Source organism: Pteropus medius, unplaced genomic scaffold (genome assembly GCF_902729225.1).
Source record: "Pteropus medius unplaced genomic scaffold, Ma_sr-lr_union100, whole genome shotgun sequence".
NCBI classification, from domain to species: domain Eukaryota; kingdom Metazoa; phylum Chordata; class Mammalia; order Chiroptera; family Pteropodidae; genus Pteropus; species Pteropus medius.
In genome coordinates, this window is record NW_024347791.1 from 9,043,293 (window position 1) to 9,068,587 (window position 25,295).

Consider the following 25,295-nt stretch of genomic DNA (forward strand, 5'->3'; position numbering starts at 1 on the left):
TATACCAGATTTGCCTGAAAGCTACACTGTATCAGTTATCTATTGCTACAATAAAGCTGCTTAAAAAACAGCCATAGTGGCATGCAACAAGTCTGTGGTTGGCTGGGTGATTCTACTGTCCTGAATTGGCCTTGGCTGATCTTGGTTGGGTTCATTCAAGTGGTGTGATGACCAACTGGTCAGGGACTGGCTGATCTAGCATGGCCTTGGGTCGAATGACTTAGCTACAGGGCTCTGTTATATGTGATTTCTCATCATCCAGCAGGCTAGTTCAGGCTTTTCTCATAGTAAGGTACAGGCCTCAGAGAGCCTGGAAGAGTGCAAGGCCTATGCTCAGAACTGTCACACCACCACTTCCACTGTATGCTACTGGGCAAAGCAAGTCACAAAAACAGCCCATATTCAAGGTGTTGGGAAATGGTCTCTATCTCTTGATGGGAAGAGCTGCAAATTCCCATTGCAAAAGGCTGCAGGGAGGAGTGGAGAATTAGAGCCATTTTTGTAATCAGTTTACACATTCATCCTCATTCCTTTTATAAAACAAATATGGTAAAGAGATAAAATAAGCAAAAGGATACTGGGATACAACCAAGTGCTCACCAAAGGAAGCAAATTCCTTCAGTGCATCAAGCAGGGTATGACACTACCCTGTTCTTATTTCACTCATTTAACATGTGTGATTTTCCTTGAACTTGATTCAGAAAGGGTTCCTAGATTCGGAAATCCTGTTCTGAAAGAGACTTTAAAGGTCATCTGGCCCAAACTCCACATTTTTCAGAATAAGAAACCAGATCCCAAAGTTAAAGAACTTTCCTAGGGCCACACAGAGGCAGATCTGGATCCTTACCTGGTGACTTCCAGTGCAGCAGGCTTTGATCATCTAGTGCTGTGCCCTCCCCACACCAAGGCAGGACATAGTAGAGGTCACATGCTTGAACTTGGAAGTCAGCCTGGGTTCTAATCCTGGCCTGGTCACTAATAAGCTCTGAGACTTTGGAAAAATTATTTAACCCCTCTGTGGAGGATGGTAGTACTATTTCCCTCATATGGTGGTTGTGAGAATTAGATAAGAGAAGGCAAATAAAGCACATAGTAAGTGTTCAATAAATTTTAGGTATCATTGTCTCTTAAAATACAGCTTTTTTTTTTTTTTTTGGCTTGTTTCTGCCTGCATTTAGTCTGGGTTTGGGTGTTTAGAGGAACTGAAGATATAACTCCTAATATTTAGATTTCAGGAGTAAATAAATCTTTTAAAATTACGTTGGATTACAATTCCATGTTTCCTATAAGAAGAGATGCTTGTCACCTAATTCATCTATTTATTTTCTAATAAACATTTCCTGAGGGTATACTCAGAGTTGGGCATTACATTAGTTTGTTGTTGTTGTAACATATTACCATAAACTTAGTGGCCCAAAGCAGTGTATAATCAGGAGGTCAGAAGCCTGAAATGAATCAGCTGGGCTGCATTCTGAACTAAAATCTGGACTCCTGTCAGCTCAATAAGGCTTCATTGCTTAAACAGCAAGATGTTAGACAGTCAGGAGACTTAACTTTTAGTCTCACTTCTAGTATTTAAAATCCTATCAGACCTTTGTCACTTTCTTCTCCTTGAGCCTCAGTTCCCTATCTGTAAAAGGAAGAGGTTGGACTTGTCCCTTTTTGCTTTTACCAGTTGTCCTCTCCTAGGCTGTTGCAGTTACTCATGGGGTGGGGATAAGGGACCAAGGTTTGGGTGGGGTCAGTAGGTATGGTAACAGGGGCTGAGCATTTATACCTACCTCAGTAGTTCAGACATGTTACAGAAAGATTTTATAATGGGTCATGGTGGACCAGGAAGAACCCCTAACTCATTTCCCTAACATTTTTGAGACTTTACGATTAGTCTCAAATCCTCTTTCCACAGTGCCAAGTAGATAAGATTTCAGGGCCAAGGATATTTGCCTCTGAGTTTTAAAAAAGAGCTTCGTTATTACCAAAGGACTTGAGACCATGACCATCACGGCCAAGTCCAACACCTAGCTAGTGGTGTGCTGGAGTAGCTTGTACCTGCTTGTGAGAGCTGATTGCTAAATATTAAAAAATTCTGTGAACCAAACAACCATTGGTATCTTGAAACTGCCCATGGTGGGAGTATTGACACCATAGAAATTGGCAAATGCAACAAACTGGGGCTCCCTCAGCCCCCTGACCTGGTTTACCAGAACATCCCTGCATCTGGCTTTGAACACTGGTAACTGCTTATCCAAGATTGCGGATAAATTAAATATGTGTGTCTAAAAAAGAATTTTTTTTTCTTCCCTGCTTTTTGGTTTGTAGATACTAAGAGCAGAGTCTCTAAAACCTGTCTTTCTCTCTCCTTAACAGTGGCTTTCTTTACAGATTCTATGACTCCGAAAGATGCAAATTCCTGCAGAGGTCTTGGCAGGACTCCACATGCCCAAGCCATGCAGGTTCTGACGGGCTAGGCTCTGCCAGGAAACTCAGAACCACATCAAGGTATTGTGTGCTCTTTCACGAGAATTTGTCCTCATGAATTGCCTATTTCGGGGCTTAGGGCAATTCTTTAAGGATTTTGGAAACCTCATGAAAATCCTTGCTCTGCCACTCGGTAGCCCTGTGACTTAACCTCATTGAGCTTTCTTACACGTAGAATGGATAACACATACTTGAGAGGGTTTATGGGTTTACCATGAAGCTAAGGAGTTTAAGTACAAGCACCTCCCTTGTATGAGCCCCTCACTGGGGGGCCTCAGGCATGTTGTGTTTTTAATTTTGTAATCTAAAAGACTCCCACCCCAAGATGTTTAATCTTCAGGCCTCACACAAGTTGGATCGGCTCCCGCTTGTAGGAATGAATCACATACCATGTGTAAAACACTTGACCCAGAATCTGGCCCATCGTAAGAGCTTCATAAATAGTTCTTGTTGTAATGCACGTGCTTTCCTTCTATCACCACACATCACACATAGTTTTCCACCCCTCCCTAAATGTCAGCACGTTTTGTTCAGTTTGCTTCTCTTCCACTTGTGACATTGGCTTATCCACTTTCCACTTGCCACTTTGCCAGACTGATTCGATGAGGTGCAGTATGCAGGGCCCCACTGCATCCATTTTAATGATGGGAAAACAATGTTTAGCAATTATGTTCTTCACTGAAGTGATGTGATGGCAAGGAGCAATCATAAATAATTTGCCTAAAGCGCCTTGGTGTGACGGGAATCAAAGTCATGTTAATGCTGAACAAAACACCCAACAGAACAGGAAAACAAAGGACAGTTGAGGTAATGCTGTCATGTTTTGCCAGTTGTTAAAAGAAGAGGCCAGTTGTCAGTCGATCATGACGTAGAGAAGCTTCTCTTAGAGCAAGTGTATCTCAGAATTATCAAAGGGCTCTAAGTCACCCTAATAATGAGCTTTTACCACAAGCAGAAAGAATGTAAGCCACATTTAGTCTTAAAAGATACTGTACTTTGCACTGCATTTGTGACAAGAATCTCAGAGCCATTGTCTTTGCTCTTGGTGATTGAAAGGAGCAAATGAAGTGCCTGTGAGCCTGACATGGTCCTTCTTTCCTGAGCTGTAAGAAGGGAACTTGACTCAGATGCACCTAGGTACAGCCATTGTTGACCGCCTATTTATTGTAGACAGGTGCCATAAATGGTGATGAGTAAAGCCGGGTGTCCGGCGCTTTCTATTACACCATGCTGGAAGCTGCCTGGTCAAGTGGAGAGGATGGCCGTTGAGATCAGCTGAATCTGGATTAATCCTGGCTCTGTTTTGTACAGGGGTCTGTGATTTAGACTATGTAATCTCTTTGAACCTTAAATTTCCTCATCAAAAAAATGTAGAATAATATCACTCACCTTGCAGGATTGTTGAAACCTAGCAAGTATTTAGTAAATGTTAATTTTCTTACTCTTTCCGAAAGCACTAAATGTAAGTACAATGTTGGTAGGCTCAGAAACTGTTTATGTAGCTTTTCTGAATCTTGTATTATTTTAGTAGTTGAGACATTTTATTACAAAATTGTCTCATTACAAAAGCAATGCCTTTTTTGTGACACAAGAATTAAAATATTTAGACAAGCAAATAGAAAAACTAGAAAATTATACACAATTTGAATATGTAGTTAGAGCTTCTGTTAACACCCTTGGGTGTATCATTCCATAACATTTTTTTATGTCTATAAATACTTATTAAAAATGTAATTATATAATACATATTATTTTATAACCTCCTTTTAAAAAATACAATAGATGTTATTATGGAAACCCTTGGGAAAATCTTTCATGACAAAGTTAGGTAACAATTTTTCTTTGTCATGGGAAGCAGTTGAGATGAATACACTATGACGGTTGTCTATTGTTATTAAGTAAGTTATACCAAAATTTCAGTACCCCTTTCCCAGAGAAAGGCCACTTAGCTGCTGTAAGGAAAGAAAATAAGTAACATCTACAAATCTCCTTCTTGAAGCCCCTTTGTTTAGAAATTATTTTTGTTTTCTTTAAAGGGTTGTATAAAAACTAGAAAGAAACTTGCCCTTTGTATTCAAAACAAGGCAAAAAGAGATTTGTGATGGGATATTGTCTTAGTTTGGGCTGCTAGAACAAAATACCACAGACTGGGTAGCTTAAACAACAAACACTTATTTTCTCACAGTTCTGGAGGATGGAAGTGGAGATCAGGATGCCAGCAGATTTGTTTCCTGGGGAGAACTCTGTTCCTGGTTTGCAGATGGCCAACTTCCAGCTGTGTCCTTACATAGTTCAGAAAGAGAAAGAGAGAGACAGACAGACAGATAGACAAAGACTGAGAGAAATCTGGTTTCTTCCTCTTCTTATAAGGACGTTAATCCCCTCATGGGGGCTCTACCCTGATGACCTCATTTATTTAAATCTAATTACTTCTAAAGGCCCAACTCCTAATAACATCACACTGGGGGTTAGGGCTTCCTATGAATTTTGGAAGGGGACACATTCAGATCATAACAGATATTATTATAAGCCCATAACTTCTACTCTAGAGAAGACAATGAATAGGAGCAAAACACCTCCCACCCCTTTTGATCCATCTTGTTAGAAAAAAAAACTGGATTGACTCAGACTGGCAACCAGGCTGCTGTGTGGATGGTTGAGGAATTTCACCCTTGGGTAAGGGATGAAAGCAGTACAGGTAATGTCTGTATATTACTTAGTGAAGTATTTCATAGAGAACCAAGGTAGAGTGGTACCTGTTAGTCAGTCTGCTATATCTTGTGTCCTCAATATCCTTTTCATTGAAAGTAAACGAGAATCAAAAGTCTTGCTAAGGACTTTTTTATAGGGATGGAGGAGCTACATCCCTAATTTGGGCAAGCTGACTAACCCTAACTTATCTTTCCATAACAATAGATGTGATGTTTGCTTAGTATGCAGTTGTACAGACTGTTCCCTCAGTTTCTCAAGTGGAGAGGGTGATTGAGAAAGGGATCTAACTCTTTATAAAAAGCCGACACTCCATTCCAGGGATTGCCTCTTGTTGTCATTCAACAAGTACCATCTGAGCTCCTACAAATAGTACTTGTGGTCCAGGCACTCTTTTATGTGTTAGGGAAACTGTGGTAAACAAGACAGGCAAGGTTTCTCTTCCCATGCTGCTTACACCCTGCTATTTGCTGACCTAAGATAATGATTATAAACTTAACACTGATGACTCTAGGATTTCCACTTAGTGATGCATCAGAAGCAAGGTGAAGGAAACCACAACATGAAGAAGGAGTATCTTTCTGGAATGTCACTTTCACTTGAGGACTTAAGGGGGAAAGAACATCACTTTTTAAAACTAAAAGAAACACTAAATATTTTTTATGGAATTGAAGCCTAAAATTTTAATGAAATTATAGAAGAAACAGGCCGCACAAACATTTCTTGTTTGTAGCATCTGTTCATAGCTGCACCCTGGATCACATGGGGGTGAGAGCTGGCTCCCCTCTGCGTATTGAGGGCATCATGGTGGAATTCTTTGAGAAAAATTGCTCTTGAGTTTATATCTCCTTCATAGAGCTCTTGGGAGAATTAGACGAGGTGACCCATGTAAAATGCCTAACATTGGACTGGCACTTAGAAAATGCTCCATATATTCATTTGCTGTCCTGCTGTCATTCCTCACAACAGTGGTGTGGAAAATCCATGGGCTTTAGAGTCAACAAACCAGGGTGTGAACACAGGCTCATCACTTTGGGGGTATCTCCAAGTCTCATTTTATATATTAGGATGTCCTTTCCTGGGGTAGGGTGCCTACAGTTTCCTCTTTTAGAGCTCTGGCCTATACCAAACTAGGATTTATAAAAGGGAGGAGGGAGAGAGAGGGCAAGTCTATGTTGAGAAGGAAAAAGTCAGTGTGTTTGTAGACCAGAGTATCTGAGTTATATTGTGAGAAGAGGCCAATAGCAGCAGGAGATTGGTTTATCTTATGAATGTTTCTCTTCCAGGTGGGGAGTGAAAGGGCTGTTTCCTCTATCCCCTTCACCTAAGCACAGGATCTGAAGCACTGTCTCTCTCTCATCCAAACACTACCCCTGGCTAAACCGAGGGGAAACTAGCTAGCCCCTATTTATACTTGTTGCCTGAGTCACATGCTAGAAAGGATGAGCGAGGCTTTGGGGAAAGACAGAGGAGAAAAAAGACTGATAAGACCTTGAGAAGGTGTTTAGAGGGAAAGAATTCCCTGATGCCCCTGTTAGTAAGGATGTGGTATGGACTAAGAGATGGCTCAAGGGGAAATCTGTGTGTGCTTGATGGAGCGACATCCTCCCCACAGTGTCCAAGTAAAGAATACAGTGAAGAGGTCACATATTGGCTGGTAATACTACTGCCTTCCCTCTCTACTCTCATCTTTTAAACTCTAAAGGTTTAAGACCTAAGTACCGAGAATACTGTGGTGCCACTCTACCCACTTGCTGACCACCTCTCTTTGTGAGTTGTTTACAGATTGAACTAAATTTGGTGGCATAAAAGTTCCTTTGGCCAACTCCACAGTCTGGTAAATCCAGCAATGATTCTGACTGCCCTGACCACATTGCTCATGCTTTCCTCTACCCAGAATGTTCTCTTAGCCTCCTTCTCTTGGTGAACTCTTGCCAGTCCCCCCAAAGTCAGATGAGGCATGATCTCTAAGAAACTTTTCTTGACCCAACTTTGAACTTCCACATGATATTTCTACCTTGTGGCTGTGTTTGTATGTTCGATCTGCTGAATATCTACTGGTAGGCTCCTGGAAAGCAAGCTAATGGTCTTAATAATCTTTTCATCATTCTAGTCATTCCAAGGATCTAGTCCAGGCCCTGCTAAATAAATAGTGGCTGTTATTATTGTATTTATTACCCCTTTTATCTTTGGTCAAAATGATAGTACGAGCACCTCTAGTTATGAGTACTTACAGATCAGTTTCTCTGAAAGGCAATCTGAAGTGGAAATTTGTTGGGAAGAGCTCTCAGGATCAATCCCTCTAGAATAATGAATGAAGCAATATGTGGCAATGGAAGAAATTGGACTACGTTATTCCAAGGCTGCCATAACAAAGGCCTAAGTTAACCGCTCAGGGACCTTTGGAGCAGGGATGGCCCTGCACAGTTGTCCTGAGCTGTCCTCAGTTAGAGCAAGGAACCAAGTCTTTTCACTACACATCAACAAGTCAAAGCATGCAGGCAGCTCCTGACAGGGGACATGATATTGGATGAAGAGTCTCTTGTCTGCTGAGGGCAATGTGACTATTACTCATCATAGATTCCACAGCTGAGGAAATGCATGTTTCAGTCCTGGAGGGACAATGGATGGTGCAATCCAGTGTCCATCATGGTCCATACCAGTTGCTACTTGGATCTACCATCTTCATGTAAAGGGGCTTTCCTGACTAGCAAAAATGACAACTTCCCTGAAAGGTCTATACATACCCCAACATGGGTAAAGAGATGATATTCTTGTTTCTACTTCAGTTTTTTGTCGGTTTGGTGAGCATGAGTTCTGCCTAAGTAGATTTCTGAACCTAAAATTTGAGGCCCAGACTTAGACTCTTCGAGAACCTGCCAAGATATTTAAAAGCCTTTTGAAGGCATTTATAAGACTCTCCATTCAGATCTCTTTATGTAAATATAGCATTTCCTGAGTAATATAAATTTCTTAGAAATATAGTTATCTGCAGAGAAAAATTTAAAATGAACACACACACACACACACACACACACACACACACCACAATTTACCAAATTTATTGTTTCAGACCCTGCAAATTAGATCCTAGACTAGGAACCCGCTTCTTCCCCGACCCTGAAAGTAACTTGCAAACTCCTACCTGAAAAGCAAATCAGCCTCTCCTTTATGATAATTCTCTTTAAATGTAAAAGTTTTAAAATCAAAGATGGTAACCAAAACAAAGTGAAACCTTGTAAATTTAGAAATGTCTGAGATCTAAGGAGGGTATTTTATTTAGTTAAGTTACTTGCCTGGCAATTTCAGTTTGCAACCCCTCTACTGGAATTGGAGAGGCCAGTTAGAAGGTGAACGTCGGATGAAAGATTACTAGAAACTGAACTAAGGCAAAAATATAGCGATGAAGATGAGAGGGGTGGATTTGAGAGCCATTAGGGTACAAAATAAAGTATTTGATGTCTGTCCACATGACTGTAGTTCCATCACCTGGGCTTCCAAATGAAGCCAGTGACTAAAAAAGGAATATAGGAGGAAGGAGGCTCGGAGGAAGGTGGTATCTTTGTACTTAGGCATATTGGATTTTGAGTGTCCTTTAGAAGGCTGCATGGGGTGCTTAGGAAAGAAGTAAAGACTGAAGATACAAATTTAGAGCCATGAGCATATGGCTAATAGTTGAGATATGAAAGAAGTTGGGTTTTCCTAAAGAGCAATTAGAGTATTAGAAGACAAACCCTATGGTACACCAACATTTAAAGTGAACAGCAGAAAGAATCCAGCAAGGAAACAGACATGGTTAGGAAGTAGATGAATCAGAGTCAGCAATTCAGGCTGTGCTCAGGAGGTTAGTTCTTCCACTGGTCCCACCTGGCCTTCTTGCATCTGCAATCAGTGGCTGGTCAGTTAGGCACTCTGCTTCTGCAGGTGCTTTACAAGCATCTGGTTGTCTCACATTTGCCAGTGTTGTATTGGCCCAAGTAAGTCACATGGCTAATCCAGACTCAAGGGATGGAGAAACAGATTCTACCTCTTGATGGGAGTATCTATAATATCATCTTGCAAAGGCATAGATGGATGGAAGGAAGAAATCGTGGCCACCTTTAAAATCTACAAGATGATATTATTACTCTCATTTTAGAGATGGGAAAATGGAAGCACAGAGAGTTGAAATAACTTGCTTACGCTCGCAGAGCTAGGAAGTGGCAGAGCCAGGATTTCAACCTAGGTAGACTGTCTCAAGTCTGTACTTTATTAACTACATTATGCCACCTCTTGTAACTATGTTTATACCTCACGATAACAGACACTCAACAAAAATAGGCTCTCCGTTTCATAATATAAAAGGCAGCATCAAGAGGGGCTTCAGAAACCATTAATTTTAATAGAATAGAAAATGCTGTGTCAAAATATTAGGCATCCCTATCAATAATGACTTTCATGGATTAATATTGATTTTTAAGAACCAGGGATATTGATTGTAAACTTTATTTGGCCAAAGGCATAGCAACAGATATTGCTTTCAAAGTGACAAGAATTGGATAAAAATATAGGGCAAATCAAAACTAAAGGAGAAAAACAAAATTAGTAGCTTTTTGAAGGTAAGTTGGTTAATTATTTTTCCAGTTATCATTTGTTAGTTTTTTTTCATACATTAACTTGGAGCTCACAAACTGGCTGAATTTTAAATTAGCTAATGTGGAATTAAAATCTTAAGTAATGTGGTGACAGAAAGAAATCTAATTATGGGCGGTGAACAGACAATGCAATATATATATGACTTACTGGTAAATTGTACACTTGAAAGTTATTGGATTTTATTAATATCACCATAATAATAATTTAAAAATAAAACCATAAGTAAACACAATAACCTGAAACTCACAGGATAAGGTTCAGAGTTCAGATATGTGTTTCACTTCTCTCAGAGTCACAATAAAAGAGCGAGAGGGAAGGAAGTGCTCTAACTGAATTTATGGAAGATAAATGTTCAGGCATTCACAGGAAAGAGTTAAATATTCTTAAAGATGCTTGAGGGATATAGGTGGCAATAGCCATAGTGGATACTTGAGTGTGCATATGAATCATTAGTGGTGGGGGAGAAAGTTAACTGAAAAGTAGATTCTCAGGCCCATCCCAAAGTATTGTGATTCATCAGGTCTGGGATGAGTTCCAGCAAACCACACTTGCTGATCCCTAACTCCAGATGATTCTGATATAGATAAACCCCAGAGCACATTTTAAGAGTAGATGCCATAGACATTAAGCCTTGGAGGAAATGAAGAACAAAAGAGAGAGTAGAGCAGAATAAAGCCATTTAGGTAGATACTTGAATCCAAAATTTCAGTAGGATTATGTTTCCTATACATTATCAAAGATCATTTTTTTGTTTGAATAGAGGTCTTTGTTTATTAACCACTACTATTTTTCAGTAAAGTTTTCTTATACAAGTGAAATGATAAATGGGCATGTTCGGACATTGTAATATTGTATAAAATAACAAAGTGATGGACTAGAACCTACATGTTTATTTATCAACAGAGAACTGGCCAAATATATTTTGTAACAAATATACAATGGAATATTATGCAACTATGCAAAGAATGTGGATGAGGTACTAATAATCTCAAAAACATGTTAAATGAAGAAAGTGCAGAGGGGTATCTGTGGTATGTTGTGAACTTAAGTATGAAGGAGAGGAGCTGTGTATTAGTATCCACTTGTGTATACAGGAAAACAATCTCCGGAAGGCTATATGAGGAATTGGTCATTTATTGGGGGAAGGTGGGAACTGGCTAGATGAAGGTGGCAGAGGCGGGAGAGAGACTTCATTGTAATCATTTTTAGATTTTTAGATTCTTTAATCAGATGAGTGTATAATGATATATAATCTATTTAAAATATGAAATAAATGGAAGGGGGAAGAGAGAAATGAAGGAAAGAGGGAGGGAAGGAAAGTAGGGATGGAGGGAGGGAAAGGGACACACTTAGATTTTACTAGGGTCTACCTCAGGGCACTAGGAAGGCCATTTGGCTCAGGGTATGACATTTAGGAAGGGTCTCAAAATTCTATATACAAATGAGATTTTACCCACACAATCACAAATACTATATTTACCAGCAACTTTAAACTTGTGTCCCATTGCCAAGTCACACCTTCTATAGTATATTTTGAACTACTATTTCAATAAATACTTTAATTACCTTTTGAATAACAATTTATTCTTCATATTATGCTTTGTTTACAAATTTACTAGTTAAAATTATTAACTTGTAAATATTTAAGAAAACCTACACATCGAGTAATCATGTGTTTGCATTTATTCACTTATACATACAGTTGGGAGCTTCAAAAAGTAGTAATGGGCTGAACTTCTTTCTCTGTGGCTCTGCACCAGCCCTGACTTATTTGGAGTTAATGATTGTACTCAGGAAGGCAGTCTGGGGTCTTCTGAAGTTAAATACATGTTGATTCTTCATAGTAAGACCTCAAAGTCTGGTTTATGAACTTTTGTGTATGGGTTTGTATGTGAAGGTGTGTATTCACAAACTATTGCTGAGTTTGAGCTGTGAGTCTTTTCTCTCCTGATGGAAAGAGACTGTATGTTTTTAAGTTCCACGTCCCTAACTAGATAGAAGAGAGTCCGGAATTTCAGATTGTGCTACCTTCACAGGATATAGGTGTGTATTTACTAAAACAAACATGGCTGTACATATGTTCAGGCATCTCTTTGTGGAAAGGGTACAGGGTAAGTGGAAATGTTGCTTCCATTGTTCTTGTGAGGCAGTGTGGTTCAGTGGTTAGGGGTGCTGACTCCAGAGCCAGACAGCCTGGGCTCAAATTCAGCATCACTGTTAGCTGGAAAATCTGGGGCAAGTGATATTAATCTTTACAAGTCTCTATTTCCCCATTTGTACAGTGGGTATAAAATAAGTGTTCCTGTTAATAATTATATCTACCTCAGAGGATTGTTCCAAGGGTAAAAAATATAATAACTTTAGGCACTTAGAACAGTGCCTAGCGTACAATAGAAACTATGTAAATGTTAGCTGTTATCATTCTGTTAGACTCCTAACAGATCACACAGAACTGGCAATTTCCTAAGTGACACTTTTAGTTCATTCATTATTCAAACAACACATGATATCATGGCCACCTAGATCTATCAGGCACTATGCTAGGCTCTGGGCAACTAAAAAAATGTACATTTTCCATTGCGTTAGAAAAGAAAAACTGATTATTCATGTCTTTTCATGAACCTTTGTGACTTTATCTGGAGCACAATTTCAAGGCGTGTGACTAGGCTCTCTGGCTTATCTATAAAGAACTCTGTCACTTCATCAAGCATGAATAATGTAGAGAGTATATTGGAATTCCCCAAAGCCAGCTCTTCCTGGGCATGCATTTGTGTCAACCCTGCAATGGTCATAGCTGCCAAGATTGGTAGACTATGGTGACCTCAAGGTGGGGCTTGGTGTGGGGACATACAATTCCTGGAATTTGCCCTGTTAACTTCTTGGAGAGCCTCTGTCCTGCTTTCCAAAAGCTCTCCTCCATCTAGTCTAAAGCCCAGATAATGAGGCTACACATTTTACTCTGAAAATTCTGACTCTATTCCAGTTAAATCTTTTGTACATGTTGTTAAATGTCTTGCATTGTTAGAAGGGCCAAGGGGCTCCTGCAGTGCATTCTTTTTAATTTTACTTAAAAGGAATTCATGAGGCTCTTTCATTTCGCATTAAGGATGAGAATGTGGAAGGGGGAGAGTAGGGTACGAGAATTAACATTTATTTAGCACTTGCTCTATGCCAGAAAGTTTGTGTATGTTGTCTTTTGGGGAACCTAGCCTAGACTAAGGACTGCGAGGCCAGGGGCCACGTCTTTGCTTCTCTGTATATCCACTGCAGCAACTAGCACACCGTCTTGTCCATAGTAAGTGCTTCATGTGTCAAATGATATGAATATATACCTGTTATGTGTACCATGTCTGTCTGTCTATCTACATGTCTGTCTGTGTGTCTATGTATGTATGTATGTATGTATCTATCTATCTATCTATCTATCTATCTATCTAATTTTTGCTAAAGCTCATGTCATTTAAAAGTACACTTACCTTGGTTTTAGTTGAAGACCATCCCATAATTTCTATGTCAAAAATTGATTTTCTATTTACTATTATATGATAACTACAAAGCTAGTTAATTTGTTGTTGTAGTCCTTTGAACTTGAAGATGTTTTCAGTAGTGTGGATTAAGCACATCTGTGGGTTTGATGAAAATTAACTTTCTAATTAAAATGATTACATTGACCTTATTTCCATTACCATAAAACAGGACTCCCCTATCTTTCTATGTTGAAATCTTGGCATTGAAGAGCAGTTGAGGATGATGCATGCATATTGGAAAGTTGAACAAGGAGGGAGAGAGAAAGTGGGGTCACAGGAGGGAGCATACTGGCATCTCAAATTTCACCCCTTCCAACACTTCTTGGGTATTTCAGGTCAGAATTTAGAATTGAGATGAACTAATTGGAGATATTGTCTTCTGGGAATTGTTTATGCCTTGTAATTTAAATGTACATTAGGGCAGTGATTTCCAAAGTTTTGTCATTCTGTACTACCATCACAGTATTTGCTATACCTTTGCATTACCTGTACTAGTATTGATTTGATTTTTTTAATCAACTCTGTCTCTTACAATTAAATTATTTTTGGAAAAGGGACATCATATCATTAGCATAAAATTAGAGACAAGCATCACTTGTTAAATGTTGAATATACCTATAAAGGTAAATCTAATGAAAACAAAAGAAAATATTAGGAAAAATTCTAACTAAACCTGTCTTCTTTTATTTCTAAGCCTAAAGCGTTCTCCCTGTTTAGAGGGCTACTAGAACACCCAGCAGCAACGGAGAGTTTACCTTGGGTGTAATCAGAAGGAATGAAAATGAATTTTAAGAAGAACTTTTACCCTGTATAATTCAATGTATTTTAATACCTATCTGAGCCACCACCTAAAATTATCTCCCATAATATACATCATCACACACATCAGAGGAGAAAATTCTCATTCTCATGATTTTGACATTTACTGCATATCCATTTTTTTGGTTGTTGAAAACACCAGTCATAAAAATTAGAAGAAGTAGTCTTCCATGCAGTTTAGATATTTCAATTTGATGTGTCTGGTAAATATTTTCCAATTAAAAACACAACATCTTGTCCACCATAGCAGCAGCTGTCTACCACACTACCTTCTAACCAGCATCTCATGAAAGTATTGCTTCCAACTGCATACAGACTTCTCTCCAAGAGAAATTCTGATAAACATGGAATATTAGATCTCTTTATAATCCTAGTGATTAAAAAACTTTTTATTAAACTATAATATACATTATAATCTGCACATATCATAACAGTATATACAAGAATTTTTATAAACTGAATGAAACCTTATAACCAGCTCCCAGATCAAGAAATATTACCAATACCATAGAAGCCCTGCTGCGTGCTCCTTTTCAGTTATTTTTCTACTCCCCTCCCTCTGCCAAGGATCACCACAGTCCTGACTTCTAAGAACATTGATTAGTTTTACCTATTTTAATATTTATATAAAGAGAAGAATACTATATGTTCTTGTTGTGTTTGGCTTCTTTGCTCAACATTCTTTCTAAGATTCATCCATATTGCTGTTATAGTTATAAATTATTCATTTACATTTCTGCATAGGATTTCATTGAATACATGAATTTATTTATCCATTCCGCTGTTGATGGGCACTTGGAAATTTCCATTTGGGGGCCACTAGACTGCTGCTGTGAACATACTAGCACATGTCTTTTGATGAATATGTGTATGTCTTTCTGTTGGGTATACACATAGGAGGATTGAAGAGTCTAAAGCGTTATTTACATTCAACTTTAGTATCAGTTTTCCAAGAGGTTGTACCTGTTTACACTCCCATCAGTGATATATATGGATTCAGGTAGCTGCACATCCTTGCTAAGTCTTGGTATTTTCTGTCTTTTTCATTTCAGCCATTCTGGTGGAAAAGTAGTATATCATATTATGGTTTTAATTTGTAATTCCTTGATGACTTATGAAGATGGACACATTTCATATGCTTACTAGCTATTTGGATGTCTTCTTTTGTAAGTCTTATGGCCATTGTTTTATTAAGAGTCATTTTCTTGTTGATTTGTAAAAATTATTTGTATATTCTGGATATGTCAATTGTCTAATATAATCATTGCAAATATCTTCTTCAATTCTATGGTTGCTTTTTCATTCATACTCATGTCTTTTGATGAACAGAGTTCTCAATTTTAATATAATCTATCAATTTTTTTCTTTTGCATTTAGTGGTTTTTGTGTCCTATTTAAGAAATCTTTGCAAACTTAATTCTATGATGTTTTATCATATCTCAGTGATATTTTAGTGGCCACAAGTTCAGGTCATTTCTCATCTATAATAAATATCAATTTAGGTTGATACTTCAGTTACTTGTGAAAGATCCTTGAATATTTGGTTTCTGAGTAGAGTCTAATAACCAACAAATATGTCATGAGATGTCACATTGCAGTAAAATATTGTTTTCATCTTACTTATATTTTTGGGGTCACCTCCTAATTCTCAAATTGGGAAGATAATTCAAATTGTTGTTTACTCAACTCTTTTTTCAAAGTCAGCTTTACTAAAGAAAAAAACACCCATTCTGTACAAATAGGCCTTTGTCTGATGCTTTTTAGTAGCAAAGCATTCTCTTTCAGTGAATCTTATAACTTCATCTGCAATGGTTGGGAAATATTTCCTGCCATGTCAATAGTATTGTATTGTTATGAAGGTAACAACGATAGTAATAATGATAAGATGGTAAAGTGCCTACAGTGCACCAATACATTATGGAATAGGTACCATGGAAAGACACACTGCCAAGAATTTTGGCAGAGTGAATACAACACAGAATCTGAGGTTTACTATCTACCAGGAGTGACAGGAAAGTATAAAAAAAATGACTGAAATGTTTTATTGAGGAAGTTAACTCACCTGGAGTAAACTCATTTGATTTTCTATGCAGAACTGTTCTTTTTTGTACAGCTCTTCTCAAAGAACAGCAAAAGAAAAAACAAACAAACAAACAACAACAACAACAAAAACAAGCCAGAACGTATAGAGCCAAATATGTAAAAGGTTCAGTAGCTGAATGCAATTCTTTAATCTGATACTAACATTTGAAACAATACACAAATGGATAGCTCTGTTTTGTTAGTTCCTGCTCCGAATCTAGCTACCCCTTTCACTGATTATTTTGGAAGGCTAAATACTCTTCTCAAAGGCTGCCATTGATTAAAACCAGCTTAGAAAACTCTAAGCACTTCTGTGACAGCCAGTTTATAAGGCCTGTCAGAAAACCTGTCTACTTACCTTTTAATGTTGTTTTAACCAAAAGTGGCACTACCCTTTTTGGCATTAGACTTCACTTTGAAAAACTTTAGACACTGTGTAAAATCACAACTGCTTTCCACAGAAGACTGTCATCAGTTAACATGTTCACATAGAAATACCCAGGCATAGGGTTGGCAGAGTTAGCAAATAAAAATATAGGATACCCAATTAAATACGAATTTCAGATAAATAATGAATACTTTTTTTTTAAGTATACATATGTTCCATGCTTATACTAAATTCATATTTAACTGGGCACCTATATTTTATCTGGCATCCCTACCCAGACATTGAAGATAATTCTAGAAGAAGAGTTTCTGACACTGCTTTGTATAATGGTGGCATTACAAGACTAGACTACAGTCTCTCAAGGCAACTACCATGAGATTTTTTTGTAAAAAGAGGATCACCTTATCTTATTGTCAGCCTTCATAATGTTATAGCCAAGAAAAGCACATGTTAGGAGGTAACAAGCCATAAAAAGTATGTGGATTTCATTAGTCTTCATTGTTTATAACACCTTGACCAATCTCTTATATTAGTGAATAAACAGTTCCTTGTAATCTCTCTAAAATCAACCTATGCTTTTTTAATGAGTCAGATCAACTTTAAAGAGAAACATTCTTTATTGAGGTATGAATGACATGTAATAAACTGTACATATTTTATGCATACAACTCAATGAATTCGGGCCGATCAATTGGCTTTATTCGAATATCATAGGGAACAATGAATAAAATAAATGGGAAGTTGTACTACCATAACAACAAATGAAAAAGGGAATTCCCCACTGAAGATTTACCTTAACTTTGACCAGTTCCTGGTCTTTTTTCCTTTTATTACCCTGGTGGAGAGGTGTGAGATTACCTGAGGAAGTACCCCAGTGCCTCTTGTGTTTGTTTAACCATCGTCTAGTAATAGCACCTCATCATTACATAATCCAAGCAGTAAACGCCATTAGCACACAGACGGTTTATAGAAATGAGAGGGCTGAGGCTGTGATGCATGAGGCATGCAGTCAGGTGTTTTGTGTCCTTTCAAGTATTTTTCTAATGCTTATTACACAGTCACTTTTTTTCCTGACACAGTGTGCCTTCTATACTCAACATGAATTTCTTTTGAATCATTTTTCTTTGTGCTTTCAGTAATTTCCAGTTTTATTTTTAAAAGTGAAAAGTTACTTTTCTGTACAAGAAAATCAGTAGAAGAATTTTGTGAGCAAGCAGGAAAGGCAATTAGGTTCTCATTCGGGCAATAGTCTTTTCATAACAGAGTTTCTTTGGCCAATTATTTTTTCAAAAAATGTATGTTACTGAGTACAAAGTGAGATGCTTAAAGTTGGAAGAAAATTGAGAATTATTACTGCTTTTGCAAGTCTGAGTCTTGGCCTGAGGATGGAGAATAATTGGGACGTTGAGGATGGAGAATAATTGGGGCATTAAAGATGAAAGAATTGCTAAGAGGTTCAAAGAAAACAATCAAATGAAAAAAAAGAGAGAGAGTGAGGGAAACAATTATTAACTACGAAAACCTAATAGTTACATATGAAAGTCAATTTCTTCTTAATACACTATGTGACTTGGCTGTGAATAATATTTATATCATTATAATAAAATATGAATAATATTTATATCATTATAATAAAATATATGCTGATTTTTTTTTCTTTAACAAAAAGTTATAATCGATCACTATTGGGAAAATTGGGGATAGGAAGTGTGTGCATATCTGGGTGAAGGTGGAGAAAGAAGGGAGCCTGGTAATGGTGCCAAATATACAGTTTCCCTGGTAAGAAGTTAATAGAAAATACCTAACCCTTAAAACATCAAGAAATTGCTATAGTACATAGTTAACTTAGAAATATGGAGGTCAATACTAGAGGAAAAAGCTCAAAGAATATAAAGTGGTTTTTCTGGGGAGTAGGAATCAGGAATTAGAATACCTATGGAAAGGGATATTGCTTATTTAGTTATAAGCCTTGCAGTACTATTTGACCTTTTTACTCATATACATGTATTAGCTTAATAAAATTAAAATTTTAGTAAAATCAAGATCCCCCTAAACTAATATCAAAAATTTTTAAATGGTAATAAGTCAAAAAAAGGAGAGGATTATTTCGGGCAGGATATGAAACAAGTTTCGTGAATAGATTTTAGGACCATAACCTGTGCATGAGGATGGGACTTCCTAAATTTTGATAATGGTACTAGGTCTGCCTTAGGAGATTCTAGGTATAACTTGGTTTCCTTCTGTTCAGTTCTTTCTTGTTACTTGTTGCGAGTGAACAGCATTGACTCTTAGTGGACTGCAGACCGCCGGCCTTAACAAAGCTAACACGTCTAGGTCTATCGCATTCCGTTTTTCTAGAAATAAACATGGGAAATAAACATAAAGTTTTGGACCTTGTGGGTCCTTTTCTGATCTTAGAGTAAACTGGAAATTCATGCCTCTTTCCTTTCTTTGCTCTTTTTAAAAAGGTGAAGGAGATTCTGTTGGTGCTTGATGGGGAGAGCTTTTGCCAGATTAAGCATGTGGGGTGCTATGTAAATTGACAATACAATCAGCTTAATGAGACTCTGCCAACTTTCAGAATTGTTCAGTCCAGCTTCAGATTTCTGGAGATAAGAGAAAACTTAGTCTACTAGGCTTAGACTTAGGTTTAGATTGGGTTGCAGGTGCTTCCCACGTGGCTAGCAAAATCTCTTTAACTGCTAGAATTGGAAAAGCAGCCCAGGCTGAGCTAGGAGCATTTCTCATAGCTGTGCTAGGCCAGGTTTCCCCCAGGAACCAATTATCCTTTGACATCAAATACCCACCGGCCAGTGAAAGTTCTAACACACCTCGTGGTCCAGGTGGCTGCCCTTAGGAGAAGAAAGAGGCAGCGGAGATACAGTGCCAGTGAGCAGAGCTCTTGCAATGTGGGGTTATGTTCCTTCTTTTATGTCTTTACAAGAAAAGAAATTTGGAGTGTTTATTTGCTGCTATTGGTCCTTCTCCTCATCTTAGAGGCTCTGGGCCCATTTGCTGCAGTATAAAGGCAATTGTGCTACTTCTGTCACAGAGGGGACTGGACTGGGCCCTTCCCCAAATCTCCAGTGATAGCCCATGTCACATAGAGCTTGAGAGTCAAGTACAGTTTGCTGCTGGGGTGCCACATTCAAAAACATCTCCCTTAGACATTCCTAGATCTCAGGAGAAGTAGAAGCACACCTTATGTTAAGCCCAAAATGTAAAAATTGAGTCATAAAGTAACTTAGCAAATGGATATCTGCTTTGAGATAGGTGACTTTACAAAATATTTACCATAGGATATGTTAGACTATTAGATTGACAAAAAATTTCATATATAATAATCCTTTTCAGACATATATAGGACAATAGCGCTAGGGCTGGATATAAATGCTAACTAAAAAAAAAAAAATCACAGCTATACTTTATGGATGATTTTCTGCTATTACAGATTTTTTTTTTGCTTCCTACCTAAGTCCTATTTACACAACTAGACTAAATAATGTCCTTGAAGTCAAGGAATGTGTGACACATTTCTTTTTATCTCAGTTCCTAACCTATATCTTATGGTACTCAATATATGCTGTGTACTAATGATGACATTTACAAATACTTCTTGCTATATAAAATATTGATGAATTACCATCATAAAAATCTGAGTTAGATTAAGGGATTTTAGGTCATCTTCTTTTTGCTTATCTGCATATTCTAATTTTTCTATGATGATTGGGGGTGGGGGAGACTCTCTGCCCTCAACAATATTCTTCCCTCTTAAAGGGAAAGGGGTCACAAATGTACTTGAATGTGATAATAAAAATAAATAAAACAACCAAAGCTAACTTCTATTGAGCACTTACTACATGCCAGGAACTGCTTTAAGCGCTTTACATATATTAGCTCATTTAAACCAAAAAATGATTCTTCTAATCACAGATATCTCAACATTGTCTAGAGAAACATCCTGTGCTCAAAAGCTGGGTTACTTCCTGATTTTGTGTAAGCGGATCGACGTACTTTATGATTTGAATCATAACGATGCAGTAACACTTGTACATTCATTTGAAAGACTTTAGGGGAGTGGTCACTATATTGGCACAAAGGTGTGCCTTCACTCATAATAACAGTAGGTATCATAAGTAGAAGTGCAAACAAACTAAAGAAATTGTTTCTTATGATTAGAGATTTTGAAACAGAGTCAGCTGGTTTTCCATGTCACTGCTTCATGACATGAAGAGATTTTGCTCACTAGATAATAAATCTTCAAGTACTGCCCTGAATAAGTCATCTTATGAAGCACAGAGTGATCACACATACACTTGAAATGACTCCATTTAAAGTGAAAAACAACCTGTAACATACAAGGTTTTTGAGGTTGGCCGTCTAGCCCATCAGGCAGGCAGCAGAAGCTAGTTTACCCTACCTGTGATTCTCTAGTGTCTCCAGGGAAGCAAAAATCATATGTAATGAAAGCAAAGAGAAGTCAGTGTCAGCCCAGGGCCAACCCTTCACCCCACCCAAACCAGAAAAGCAGGAGCCTAATGCCATGGAATGTGCTGTGCTTCTTCCTCCTATCAGCCACCAGCTGGACTTAAAACTTCCTGAAGTATTCTGAAACTCAGGGAGAATGAAGTTGGGAGAAAAGGTCACACTGCACTGCCAGAAACTGGAGCAGTCACTGCAGGTACAACAGAATCTGTCATTTTAAAGAATCTATCACTTCGTTACTAGTAAGTAATGAAACCAATTACACCTGTTTAGGTTGGCCTATTGCCATTCTAGAACGTCTCTCCCCTCTGGCCCAGAGTGAAGAATAGGCACTACAGAGGGAAGGAGCAAGAGTGGCTAATGTTGGCAGAAAGGAGAATTGGAATTTTGGAGCTGGGAATTCTTCACACCTTCTACTTCTCGAAGAGGAAACAGAGGCACAGAGAAATTCAGAGACTTACCTAAGGTCACACAGCAGAGTCAGTATTGAAATCCAGACCTTTGGACTTTAAGTTCAATATGCTTTCACTTGGGACATTACCATTTTTTTTTTAAATAAAACAATGTAACATTTCAGAAAATTTGGAAATTTTAGCATTCATATTTATTTATTGAATGTCTACATGTACCGGGTTCTGCTCTAAACAAAACAATGTCCCTGTCCCATAGAACTAACATGTCAGTGGGGTAGACATAGAATGCATAAATAAACAAGTAATATACCATAGTCCCCAACCAATGTGGGTAATTGTTTATGAATAAAGGCCCTTATGGGAAGAAAATGTAACTAACATTGATTTCAATAGGAAAAAACATTTTTTTCTCTTGAGTCCCCAAATTAACACCAATTCTATTAAAATAGATATAGTTATATCAGTTATAAGATAGGTAAACAATTATCATAGGATGTATGTCTATACTCACAGAGCATCCATATGATACCTGGTGTTTATGTAATTAAATGTTTAATGCAAAAAGAAAAGATGGAAAATAAAGATTAAAAATGTGGATGATTAAAAAGATTTTTAAAAGATTAAAAATGATTCAAAGGATGAATATCTTCTTGAGCACTTTAAAAGAAGAAACTTAAGACAACTTGCCTGATTTCTAGGACTGCAAGGATGACACACAGGCACTTATGCTGAAGGTGCTCAGTGGCTTCCTAGCCCAAGAGATCCAAACCCATGCTCTAAATGTGAAGAATGCTCAAAAGCTGAAGTGGAAGTATTAAATAAAAATGATTAGGTCAACTTCTTATAACATACCCCATCCCTCTAACCCCCAACAGAGTTCTATACAGGGCAGGACTGAGTAGTATAATGACAGGTAGTGATAAATGGTAGGGGAACAAACAAAACATATAATACTATGTATATGTATATCTATATCCATATGATATGTTATATATAATATGTACATTTCCATATATATAATAAAAATAAAATATATATCAAGAGGATAGGGAATAATGGGGATGGAGCAGGAGGGCCACATCTAATACAGAATTAGGGAAAGGAAGGTCTGACTGATCAGAGGTGACATTTCAATATAGCTATGAATGACAGGCGAGAATGAGCCATGGAACTATCTAGGAAAAGAACATTTTGGCAAGAGAACAGTAAGTGCAAAGGCCCTGTGGTAGAGGTGGCTAGATATGCTCAAAGAATGGTGAGGAGGCTAGTGAGAGGGAGCCCAATGAGGGAAGGCAAAGTGGTAGAAGCTGGTGTTGGCCAGGTAGCCAGGTGCTCAGTTAGGGAGAGCCTTGCTGGCTATGCTCAAGATCTGAGTACTTTGGGAGCTAGTGGAAGATTTTAGTGCAAGGAGTGATACAATCAGATTCATATGTGAAAAACAGACTATGGGTCATGGAGATAAAAAGAGAATATCATGGGATTTAACTGAAAGAAGGGGATAGCTCGGGTTAGGGTTACAGTGGTACAGGGAGAAGTAGTTATATAGTATTTTAGTTGTATTTTGAATATAAAGCCAACAGGATCTGCTTTGAGTTGAATGTGAAACATCAGAGTAAAAGAGGAATCAGTACTATTAATAACAGCAACAGCCGACAGTAATTTAATGTATACTCTGTGCCAGACTCTACGTGCTTTTCATGTATTAATAACAACAGTACTACTGTCTTTCTAGTGCCTTCCTTATGCCAGATTCTAAATGCTTTAAGATACATTCACTCACATCTTCACAACAATTCCATAGGGTAGGCATTTTTATTTTCATTTTTGGATGAGAAAACTGAGGCACAGAGAAGTTTGATGGTTTATGTAAGGATGGCCCAGATAGGAAATGGTAGAGTTGAGCTTTGACCCAGGTAATCTAGCTGCAGAGTCAAGATTTGTAACCACTGTGCACAAAGCATCTTGTGATTACAAAGTTTTGACATGGGGTAATTGGGTAGGTGATGGTGCCATCGACTGACACAGGAATGTATGGGGCCAAGAAGCAGGTTTGGGGAATGGATATTGGGTTGGGGTTTGGCAATACAAAGTTTGAGATGCCTATTAGACCTTCAAGTGGAGATGTGTGACCACTGGATGTAAAATATCCAGAGTTCAGGGGAGAAGTCAGAGCTGGACAGAGCTATGTGGAACGATCAGCATGTAAATGGAATTTAAGGCTAAGGGAATGGATGAAATCACCTTCAGTGAGCGCTTTGGAGAGGACTAACCCCTGAGACACTCCAACATTTAGAGTTCAGGAATAGAAGGGAGCTCCTGCAAAGGAGACTGGGAAGAAACAACGTTGAGGCAGGAGGAGAACCAGAATGTGCTGGAAGCCAAGAGTTTCAAGAAGAGGACCATCCACTCTGAAATGCTGCTGAGAAGTCCAGTAAAGCAAGGATGTGTCAGTCCTCATGATGCTGAGTTTAACCACTGAATACAGTTCCTTCAAGTGGAGGAGTCCTTTTATTATTTACTCTCACATTTTCAGTTCCCTCTGCAGATAGCTCACTAAGTAGAGGAATAAAATTCATTGACTTCAAGTTACACTGTTAATTTGAGTTCAAATTAAATGCCTCTGGGGCACCAGAAACATAGAAGTAAGCAAATCACTGATTTTTTGCTCTTGAGAATAGACCAGGCCAGAAGGAAGAGGCATTGGAGAGGGCAAGAAGAGGAGGAGAAAGACTAAGAAACAGAAGAGAAGGAAGAAGGAGAAGACATTAATGATATTGATATCTGGGGGTTGCCTGATGAAGTTAGTCAGAACACCCCACAGAAAAGCCCCGGACAGTCATGAGTCACTTAACGATGGGGATACGTTCTGAGAAATGTGTCTTTAGGTGATTTCACATCATTGTGTGGACATCATAGAGTATACTTAAACCTAGATGGTACAGTTTATTTCATACACACCTAGGCTATGTGGTGCACCCTATTGTTCGTGGGCTACAAACCTGTACAGCATGTTTCTGGACTGAATACTGTAGGCAACTGTAACACAATTAAAAGTATTTCTGTATCTAAACATACCTAAACATAGAAAAGGTACAGTGAAAATACAATATAAAAGATAAAAATTGTACACCTGTATGTACAGGGCACTTGCCATGAATAGAGCTTGCAGGACTAGAAGTTGCTCTGCGTGAGTCAGTGAGTAAGTGGTGAGTGAATCTGAAGGCCTAGGACATGACTGTACACTGCTGCAGACTTGATAAACACTGTACACTTAAGCCAACTAAATTTATTAAAAAATGTTTTCTTTACTCAATAGTAAATTAACCTTAGCTTACTGTAACTTTTTAACTTTATAAACTTAAAAAAATTTTTAAACTTTTCCACTCTAATTACATTTAGCTGAACACAAATACCTTGTAGAAAAATATATCCTTATTCTGTATTAATAGCAGTGAGTAATGCATTATTCTACAACGTTACCACGGCTACGGCATCACTAGTGATAGGAATTGTTCAGATTCATTATAATCTTATGAGATCACGGTTGTATATGTGGTCTGTTGTTGATCAAAAATGTCATTATGTGGTGTATGACTGTAGTTGACAAACCTCCACTCAATGACCCATCAAGTATGAGAGGAGAATAAAGGCTTTTTCAGGCATGCTGGCTCTCAAAAGAATTACCTCCTATAGACTCTTTCTCAGGAAGCTACTAAATGGTGCGGACAGCCAAGACAAAGGAGCATACCAAAGAAGAAA

General features: G+C 38.0%; 1 protein-coding gene across 4 annotated transcripts in view; it reads left to right on the plus strand.

Moving 5' to 3' along the window:
* SLC5A8 (solute carrier family 5 member 8) overlaps positions 1–25,295 on the plus strand; it is a 97,282-nt gene that overhangs the window by 10,106 nt on the left and 61,881 nt on the right. The window contains exons 2-3 of one of the 4 annotated variants that reach the window (XM_039877974.1): positions 2,383–2,499; positions 21,214–21,319. The exons of 1 other annotated variant lie outside the window; for it this stretch is intronic. In XM_039877974.1, coding sequence (XP_039733908.1) covers positions 21,263–21,319 — 57 coding nt within the window. In that variant the 5' untranslated portion in view covers positions 2,383–2,499; positions 21,214–21,262. Of the gene's footprint in view, positions 1–2,367; positions 2,500–21,213; positions 21,320–25,295 lie in introns of all 4 variants that reach the window. 2 more of the 4 variants (XM_039877973.1, XM_039877975.1) reach the window with 2 other exon arrangements.